The 9,971-nt window shown below is 41.7% G+C and overlaps 1 protein-coding gene across 24 annotated transcripts in view; it reads left to right on the plus strand.

Annotated features, from left to right (window-relative positions):
• The window catches only part of dst (dystonin), a 104,609-nt gene that overhangs the window by 37,185 nt on the left and 57,453 nt on the right, over window positions 1-9,971 (plus strand). For 23 of the 24 annotated variants that reach the window (XM_081724214.1, XM_081724203.1, XM_081724210.1 and 20 more), the window contains 24 exons: window positions 425-544; window positions 1,629-1,724; window positions 1,866-1,993; window positions 3,505-3,598; window positions 3,689-3,843; window positions 3,973-4,414; window positions 4,500-4,628; window positions 4,724-4,801; window positions 4,947-5,108; window positions 5,653-5,757; window positions 5,889-5,984; window positions 6,071-6,196; window positions 6,285-6,437; window positions 6,598-6,752; window positions 7,003-7,129; window positions 7,444-7,627; window positions 7,991-8,148; window positions 8,285-8,463; window positions 8,596-8,734; window positions 8,820-9,013; window positions 9,129-9,291; window positions 9,453-9,536; window positions 9,637-9,744; window positions 9,871-9,969. In XM_081724214.1, coding sequence (XP_081580340.1) covers window positions 425-544; window positions 1,629-1,724; window positions 1,866-1,993; window positions 3,505-3,598; window positions 3,689-3,843; window positions 3,973-4,414; window positions 4,500-4,628; window positions 4,724-4,801; window positions 4,947-5,108; window positions 5,653-5,757; window positions 5,889-5,984; window positions 6,071-6,196; window positions 6,285-6,437; window positions 6,598-6,752; window positions 7,003-7,129; window positions 7,444-7,627; window positions 7,991-8,148; window positions 8,285-8,463; window positions 8,596-8,734; window positions 8,820-9,013; window positions 9,129-9,291; window positions 9,453-9,536; window positions 9,637-9,744; window positions 9,871-9,969 — 3,474 coding nt within the window. The remainder of the gene's footprint in view (window positions 1-424; window positions 545-1,628; window positions 1,725-1,865; window positions 1,994-3,504; window positions 3,599-3,688; window positions 3,844-3,972; window positions 4,415-4,499; window positions 4,629-4,723; window positions 4,802-4,946; window positions 5,109-5,652; window positions 5,758-5,888; window positions 5,985-6,070; window positions 6,197-6,284; window positions 6,438-6,597; window positions 6,753-7,002; window positions 7,130-7,443; window positions 7,628-7,990; window positions 8,149-8,284; window positions 8,464-8,595; window positions 8,735-8,819; window positions 9,014-9,128; window positions 9,292-9,452; window positions 9,537-9,636; window positions 9,745-9,870; window positions 9,970-9,971) is intronic. The other variant, XM_081724194.1, reaches the window with a different exon arrangement.

Consider the following 9,971-nt stretch of genomic DNA (forward strand, 5'->3'; position numbering starts at 1 on the left):
TTCACATAGTTATTTTAACTGCTCAAAACCAACACTAGTTACTTGGCAGCTTGTTTAATGTCTTATTCATATCACTCTTAAAATACTGGATAAGTGATGGAGAATTTGATTAGATAATTGTTAGATGCCAGTTTTCAGTGTATGAGTTGCTGTTTGTCTGATAGCAGCATTGTATCTATGTCTTCACACACCTGACTACACAATATTGTTGAGCATATTGTGTCAAAACATTTGCTCAAATGGCTTGCCACTGTGCTGTGTGGCTTACAAGGTGGGTAAGCCACACGGCACAATGAAAGTGTAATGTCATATAATGTTGTATAATGTCATACCATCAGATTTAGAATGTAATCATCAAGGAGTTTATTTATTTAATCAAGGAGTCATTATAAGAGTTAATTATTTTCCTTCTTTCATGGAACAGGACGTCGATGTTAAATGGGTAGAGTATCAGAACATGGTTAATTACCTCAGCCAGTGGATCAAACACAACGTGACTGTCATGTCCGACAGAAACTTCCCCAGTAATCCTGTGGAACTTAAGGTAAGACACAATGTCCTTAAATGTTATTGAACTATTTTGTAGATCTGTACCAATTCTATAGATCCATCATGCAACACACTTGTCTCTTATGTTCACATGCAAAGAAAGGCCTTGATTAATTGTTTCAAGTGTTAGATTTAGGGTTTCAACTAAACTTTCCAGGGAATTAGATCCCCAAGATTGGAGTTGGGTACCTGAGAACACAAAATGTATCTACATGGCTGCCTTTGCAATAAGAAATCCAAGATAAAAATATGCAATGGGCCACTCAGTGACAATGTATGTAACAGAAAAGAGTTCACCCTGTCATTGTGGGTTCACTGGTTCAAGCCCCGATAGTGCCACAGCCATCTGAGGCCAGGAGTCCAAGGGAGCAAAATTGGCTCTGTGCTCTGGGTGGAAGATATGGAATTACCTTGTCTCCTATCAAGTGACATCAGCCAATTGTGTATGTCTGTGCAGTCATGCTTGCTGACAAGGACAGTTAGCACTTTCCTTTGAGGTCATTGTGTTGTAGCATGGGCAGCAGCTAAAAAAGATGATGTGCTTGGCTTCACGTGTCTCCAAGGAAGCATGTGCTTGCTGCACCCTCCACAGTTGGTAGTTGTTGTAGACAGGGGAGAGCTAGCTAGCTATTTGGTGTAAGAGAATTGATTTAATGACTAAAGGAACTGCAATAAGAGAGTTCTTTGAAAAACAAAAAAAAATAGCAAGAAACTACAAAAAACCCATGACAGTATTAGAATAATAATTGCATTCAAAAGCCTGGAATGGGAAATTTCGATGTTTTGATGATGTGTATCACCAGTGCTGGGTATTGGAAGCTTGGAAAACTAGGGGCAGAGAGGTTGCTCATGCTTAAGAATGTGTAGCTTCCCCTTTGTTAACAAGTATTAAAGCCTTACCAAAATTGTAGACCTCATCCTCTGGCTATCAGATGAGTTTGAAGTTGACAAGAACTGCGCTGTATTTTTGGAAAATGCTGGTGTAAGGCTTTTCCTGTAATATCTTTACCAAGAGAGAACATGCATTTAAAAACCGGCTGTAGACAAAGCTGCTGATTGGTGGTGTTCTATTTTCACAGGCACTTTATTCACAGTACCTGCATTTCAAGGAGAGAGAAATCCCACCAAAAGAGACAGAGAAGACCAAAATTAAGCATCTTTACAAAATGCTAGAGGTTGGTACTCTCCAAAAAACTGGACACACATCTTCACACTTCTTTTGCCTATAGTGCAATGAAATAATGTGAAGAAAATGTCTGAGATTTTAGGTCTGATATTTGGGGTCTGAGATGTGTTTTAATGATATGGGGTGGCAGGTATGGATCGAGTTTGGTCGCATCCAACTGCCGCAGGGCTACCATCCAAATGACGTGGAGAAGGAGTGGGGCAAGCTGATTGTGGCCATGCTGGAGCGGGAGAAGAGCCTGAGGCCAGAGGTCGACAGGTATGAGATGCCTAAGGCGCCATCCATTCTGTTTTAAATCTCAATCTGTAAAAGTCATTGACAGCACAGAATCAGAGTGGATCATTCAGACCCCATGGTGGTGATGGTGTGTGTTCATACAGCAGGGCTGAAGTATTTACTGAGGATTTCCTCCACTATACCTATGCTTGTTTGAATGTAAACGCACACGGATTGTAAAGGAGGAAAGAGGCAAATGTGGAATTGTCTTTATAGAAAAATTCTTTGCTGTATTCCTGTTAATTTATTTCAGTAGGACTTTATTATAGTATAGCACACATTTTGTCTTTAAGTCTATATTAAGATATTTAGTATAGATAAAGATATTTTTCCATCTTTTTAAGTCATTTATAAATTATTTAATTATATAATTTGTTAAACAAATCTTTTCAATTAAAAACACTTGCATTTTATACTTTTATATATAAAGCACCTCAAACAGATCTGTCTTGCCTTGTCAAGTTAAATGATATATCTCTTGAATCATCTTGCTTATGATTATGGCTAAGGCTTTACTCATTAAATGGCTTTCATTGCTTTGTATCTACTAACCTGAAGTGGATATCCTCAGGTAGAATATTTTTGATTGTTGATAAAACTATTGTAAGTAAAGCTTTGTTTTGTGTTGAAGTTACGGGTATGTTGGGTTGGGTTTGTTTAGCTATTTATAAAGCACGCACTCTTAAAGCAACACAATACTGCAGTTTTATAATTTATTATTTAAAGGAAATGCTGTGTTGTCTTGTTTTAGGATTGCCTGTTGATATTCAGTTGCACTATAATTCTCTTAATAAAAGGTCTGCTGTCCATTATACAGCTAAATAAGCCTATTGAGGGATATGAGTGAAAATGGTGGGTGTGCCACATGTATTACATTCCACGCCCTCCTGTACAAACCGTAGCTGTCTGAACCTGTAGCAGATCATCTGTCTAAGAAGTATGTCAGGTGTTTTTCACCAGAGGGAACTATTATCAGGGGCTGGCTTTTTTTGCTGCCACGCATGAGCTTATAAATGGCAGTGACTGGAGTCGTGTGCCATCAGAGGGTTTGCATGTTTGCATGCTCCTGTGAGTGCTTCAGCTATGAGATCCCAGTCTCAGATAGAGGTGTGCTAGGTGCTGTTCTCGGTGCCTTGGCTGGGGGACTGTGCCATTATGCAGAGTGGCCTGATTTACCACAGCAGCGTGTCATCCGTGAGCGACAGCACCCTAACCAGCCTTGGCTCGGCGGAGAACTTGCTTTCCGGAGCACACGAGCCTTTCTCTAGCACCCCGCTCTATCTCAACAACAACTCTGTGTATGGGCCCAGGTGAGGTTACCACTTGGACATTAGGGCAATGCAGAGGATTACTGAGGGTCTTGTCTTCTTTACCAAATGCCATGTTATATCAAGACTTGGTATGTACACTAGCATCTAGCACTCTAGAAAGACTTGAATACAACTGGATTGTTCTTATTATTTTCTGTTCTCTTTATTATCTCTTTATTATAGACTTGAAATGCTGCAGCAAATAGCAAACAGAGTGCAACGAGACTGCATGACTGGAGAAGATAAACTGGCTTTAGTACGGGCATCTCTGCAGTCTGTAAGTACAGGAATAAGAGAACAATGTCAGAAGCTCCTTTTCTATACATAAGTAACTGACTGACTTAATGCTTCTTAAATATTCCTTAAGGATGCAAAGAGGCTAGAATCTGGGATCCAGTTTCAGCATGAGGCAGAGATTGCGGGATACCTCCTAGAAAGTGAGAACCTGCTGAGACAGCAAGTTGTGGACATCCAGATTCTACTGGATGGGAAGTTCTACTTGGCTGATCAGCTTGTTCAAAGGTTAGAAGCCTTTGGGAGTTTACTACTACATCTTATAATTCTAGATTATTTGCTTTTGTTCTGATTTATTGCCTAGCAACTGTCTTTCATAGATTTTGGTTCTGAATTAGCTGATTTTTCATGCCACAGAGTATCTAAGCTTCGTGATGACCTGCTGACCCTCAGAGCAGAATGCTCATCAGTGTACAGCAAGGGGCGCATACTGACCCAGGATCAGACCAAGATGATGATCTCTGGCATCACTCAGAGTTTGAACTCAGGCTTCTCTCAGCACCTGAATGCAGGCCTGAGTCCGTCTCTCACGCCAGCCCTAACGCCTGGAACCATGGTCACTCCAGGCAGCACACTTGCCCCAGCCCTAACCCCAGACATGACCCCAGCCCTGACCCCTGGCTTGCAGCCCATCTTAGGTGGTGGAGGGGGCATGGAGCCAGGGGTCCTCCAACACCTAAAACAGGTGCAAATCCGCAAACCTATGCTCAAGTCATCATTAGTAGACCCCAACTTATCTGAGGAAGAGGTCAATATGAAGTTTGTGCAAGACCTGGTTAACTGGGTGGAAGAGATGCAGGTGAGAATTCTGTTGGTGAATTCCATTTTTTAATCTGAGGTAAGTCAAACGAAAATGGAAAATAATGCAGTTTCATGCCTTGAAGGTACAGCTTGATCGAGAAGAATGGGGATCAGATCTGCCAAGTGTTGAATCTCATTTAGAAAATCACAGAAATATTCACAAAGCCATTGAGGATTTCCAGATGAGCCTTAAGGAAGCAAAAATTAGTGAGGTAAGACTTCATGTTACATTTTACTTTAGTGACATTTTTTGGGGGCAAAGTCATTGCAATAGGCCTTGAATCACAATTGCTATCTGACTTTTCAGATTCAGATGACCCAGCCACTGAAACAGAGTTACTCAGAGAAACTGGGCAATTTAGAGAACCAGTATGGTAAACTACTGGTATGTGTATCTTACAAAGACTATATTGACTGCCTTTTATTACTCAGTCTAATAAAAATCAGTGACATTTACACTGAATTAATTTGGTAATTATGAGTAGTTTGAATTGTTTTCTCACTAATTGACTACGATTCCCTGTCTTTAGAACTTTTCAAGAGAGAGACAAAAACACCTGGAAAGCCTACATGATTTTGTGTCACGTGCCACCCAGGAGTTAATTTGGCTTAATGAAAAAGAGGAAGAGGAGGTGGCCTTTGACTGGAGTGAGCGTAATGCTAACATCTCCAGGAAAAAAAACTACCATGCGGTGAGTCTACCCACCTGCCAAAGCATATGCTTTGAAATTCTTCTTCTTTTATGGCCTAATCCAGTCCTGGGACCTAGGTTAGTGCAAAAATGAGGTCCAACTCACATGTCCTGTGGACTAGGTTGAGCAACTCTGCTTTAGTGAAAAGATTGAAACATACATGCCTTCAATACATTTTGAGTTGCTTGCAGATTAAGTATATACACAGTTCCATAAGTAGGATAATTAGGAATAAGTTCAGACTAACTTTACCAGAGAATGGCTCTCATTGCCCTGAGCTTAAGTGTTAAACTACACCCACTGTTTATGTCTTCTCAGAGGGTGAGAGGTTTTTTCCATGTAAACAGGTTAGGTCTCTAGACACATTTAAGTGCTTTAGGGGAAGAGTTAACTTTAGCACATGACTGTGTCATGAGCATGCTGTTTCTTGTAATTACATTATAAGTGTTAGTATGGTTAAAGACATCTGCCATTACAAGCCTAAACATACTATGCCCCAAAGCAAAAACTACCATAATAAAAGTCACCCTATCCCTTCTTACAGGACCTGATGAGAGAGCTGGATCAGAAGGAGGGGGTGATCAAGTCAGTACAAGACCAAGCTGACAGCCTTCTACAACAGAACCACCCAGCCAGGCTTACCATAGAGGTAAAGCATGTGTGAGCCTGAGCACACTGATATCTCTCTTTACAGCACAGAACAGATACCAATGTCTGAAACAGGATAGTATTCTAAGGATGAGGATGGCTGAACCTCTCTTTTGTCCCATCAATCCTCAGGCATATAAGGCTGCCATGCAGACACAGTGGAGCTGGATCCTGCAGCTCTGCTACTGTGTGGAGCAGCACTTGAAAGACAATGCTGCTTACTTTGAGGTAGGCCACAGTCGCTGTGCTCTTGTCTTGCATTAACAGCTTTCCTGTTTTGGCTGATTCAGCCCTTGAACTTGTTATCCAAACAGTTTTTCAACGATGCCAAAGAGAGCTTGGACTACCTTAAGAGCCTTCAAGATTCCATTAGTAGAAAATATGGGTGTGACCGTACAAGTAGTCTGCATAAGTTGGAGGACCTCATTCAGGAGTCTATGGTTAGTAATCTTGCTGAACAATGTATAGTCAATGACTTTGCCATTATTATACAGCTGATGTGTATCTAGTTGTATATTGTCACTGCAGGATGAAAAGGAGCAGCTACTGCAGTACCGCAGCACTGTGGCTGGGGTAGTGGGCCGGGCCAAGTCTGTGTGTCAGCTCAAGCCTCGTAACCCAGAGAGCCCTGTTCGAATGTCCGTCCCTGTCAAAGCCATCTGTGACTACTGTCAAATAGAGGTATACCCTTGCGAAACAATTCTCAGAAATGATACACTATTAATATGGTGGTAGAACACATGATTAGTTGAGGTGCCATAAGTCCTACTATTATTGTTACATGTATATATATGTTTTACAATTAAGATGATTTCTGTCTTTTCCTTTAAATTATCTTCAGATCACCATCTACAAGGATGATGAGTGTGTGCTGGCCAGTAATGCTCACAGAGCCAAGTGGAAGGTGATCAGTCCCTCGGGGAATGAGGCCATGGTGCCTTCGGTCTGTTTTAGCGTGCCCCCACCCAATAAGGAGGCAATAGACATGGCCAGCAGGTGGGTAGAACTTATCCCCACAAAGACAAAGAAACATCAGTAAAATGATTCAGCTTACTTGGAACGTTCCCTTCTAAACTATAGTTTAACTTTACATTACATTTTGTAAGGTAAAACAATGCTGCTGTATAATATAGTACACAGACAACTTATGGGAAGTCGGCCCTCCCTGAACCCTCCTATCCATTTTTCTCATATGAATAGGTATTGTACCTTTGCCTCATAGTCTGTGTTTTTTTCCCATTGTCAGGATTGAGCAGCTGTATCAGAATGTTCTAGCACTGTGGCATCGTTCCCACATTAACATGAAGAGTGTGGTGTCCTGGCACTACCTGATGATGGACATCCGGACTATCCGAAAAAGCACCGTCGCCTCTGTACGCATATTTGCTTATGCACCTGCATGAGAATTAAGCCAAGAAAATAAGTGGGAAATGACCGGGAAAGTCACAGTCACTAGACAAAAGGCATCTAGGGCTGGGAAGGTTAACAGCATCCCAAGCACTCCCCAGCTCTCATCTAACCTAACTACACTAAGGCTGCATTTACTCAACAGAAGTCGCATTCATCCCATTTATGACAACTAATTGGAACTTGATGCGACACATTTACCAACACTCACTCTTTTTTGTGCTCACTGTAATAGCCAAAATAACTCTGTGTTGGAAACTGCATTACCTGTTCCTCTCAGATTAAGACCATGCTGCCAGGTGAACACCAGCAGGTCCTGAGCAGCCTGCATACTCACTTAGAGGAATTCCTGGAGGACAGTGAGGAGTCGGAGGTGTTCACCATGGCAGACTGTACTCAGCTGGAGAGAGAGGTGCTGGCCTCAAAGGAGTACTATGAGGAGCTGCTGAAGTCTGCGGAGAGAGGCAAGATGACCCATGTACTCCCTAGGGTTTCATTCTCCTTGTTAGGAGAGTACTGCTGACTAGAGGGAAACACATGCCCGTTTAAGCCTCTGAAGTTAGAAAGTTAATACCTACTGGAATTCTTCCTCATCCAGCCTTGTCTTCAATGCTATGATCAATATATAAAGTGCACAAATCAGTTTCCTATGTTTACTAAACCCAAAATATCAAATAAGAAGCAATTATATTAGAGATATATAAGATTTATTTATTGTCAGTTTGTTATTGAGATTTTGTTTATTTATTGCTAGAAAATCTGGAGGTTTGCACATGACTTGCAAAATTGGCTTGTGTTTGACTGTGATGCCCTCTTGTGGTTCGCAGAGGAACATGAGGAATCAGTCTACAACCTCTTTATATCAGAGGTGCGTAACTTTCGCATGTGTGTGGAGGCCCATGAGGAGCAGCTGATACGGCAGGTCCGCACCCCTCTGGCCCGGGATGACCTGCAGGCCAGCATTCAGCGCATTGCCGAGCAGGAGGTACAGCAGCTCGACTGGGAAAGTTTATCCTTCACCCGGCAACATTTCTCTCTGAACACCACAGTAGTTATCCTCTGGTCACCGACCTAGTCTCTTAAAAGCACTGTTTTTTGTCTGCTCTCTTCCACACCCACAGAGGAAAAAGGCAGAATTAGACCGGTTGAAGGAGGATCTGGAGGTGCTAAAGGAGAAGTGTGAAGTTTTCCTCAGGCAGGCTGCCAACTCTCCTGCCATGCCTACCCTCTCCTCTGAACTCAACATTCTCACTCAGAGCATGAATCAGGTCTACTCGATGTGCTCCATCTACCTGGAGAAGTGAGTGTGTCATTCACTGATATGTTTCTGATAAAGAAGATGCATGAAAGTAGCATTCCACTAAAGCCCAGCTTTTGTGATCATGTTTAGACTGGCTGGCTTGATTCCAGACTTTGCTGATGTGACTTTCAGGTTGAAGACGGTGAGTTTGGTGGTGAAACACAGTCAGAGTGCTGAGGCTCTGGTTAAGCTCTATGAGGCTAAGCTCTGTGAGGAAGATGCAGTCCATGCTGACATCAAGTCCATTGATGCAGTTATGAGCACTCTCAAGGTAAGAAAATGTGAAAATGTGTCCATGAATTATTTTTTTGCTTTCCTGCACCTTTTCCCTAACAATCAACAATTAATATTTTCAGCGATGGAGATCTGAAATAGATGAAAAGCGAGAAGTATTCCACGATCTGGAGGATGAGCTGCAGAAAGCCAGAGTCATTAGTGACCGTATGTTCAAAACACACAATGAGAGGGATTTCGATCTTGACTGGCACAAGGAGAAGGCAGAGCAGCTTGGAGAGAGATGGCGTAACATCCACTCTCAAATTGAAAACAGGTAAGTGAGACAGTCAATTAAATCAGCACAATCATTCCTTTGCAGTAATATGTGTGACAGAAATATTTGCCTTTCATTATGAATCACATACTTTTTTCAACATTTATTCTTTCAGACTTCGGGACCTGGAAGGCATTAGCAAATCTCTGAAGTACTACAAGGATACATACAGTAGCCTTGACGAGTGGAGCAAAGAGATGGAGGCCAACCAGCTGAAAACACAGGAGAACCAGCCAGAGGACAGCAAGGCTTTGGCTGAGTTACTCAACCAACAGAAAGTAAGAACTTTGTCCATCTCAGGTGTCCTCTAAAGAAATGTTATTGTTAAGAAAATCATACAACTCTTCTTAAGAAATAATCTTCTTTGTTTGAGTCTACATATATAAATATATATGAACAAATACATGTAATTTTATCAACTGAGTTGTTTATATTTCAGGTACTTGTTGGAGAAATAGAACGTAAGCACAGTAAGATTGATGAATGCCAGAAGTATGCAGAGCAGTATGCAGCTGGAGTAAAAGTGAGACGGGCTTCTGACTCCACCTTTCAAAATGAATCTGTTAAAAGATGCTGTCAGAGTTAAGATGGCCTCAGTGTAAAATGTTCCCCTCTGTTTCCAGGACTATGAGCTGCAATTGATGACCTACAGGGCCATGGTAGACTCTCAGCACAAGTCCCCTGTTAAAAGGAGGAGGATGCAGAGCTCATCAGATGCTATCCAACAGGAGGTGGGCAGAGAAACGATGTGAAATAACTAGCTAATCAACCAATAACCATGAGTTCATTTCAAGCAAAACAACTAATAGGCCTGTAGCTTTGCCTTCAGTTTATAAAATCTTTTTTTTCCTCTTCAGTTTATGGACCTCCGTACTCGATACACAGCACTGGTTACACTTATGACACAGTATGTGAAGTTTGCAAGTGAAACTCTAAAGAGAGCAGAAGAAGATGAGGT

This window comes from Electrophorus electricus, chromosome 12 (genome assembly GCF_041902795.1).
Source record: "Electrophorus electricus isolate QZ-2024a chromosome 12, ASM4190279v1, whole genome shotgun sequence".
NCBI lineage: Eukaryota > Metazoa > Chordata > Actinopteri > Gymnotiformes > Gymnotidae > Electrophorus > Electrophorus electricus.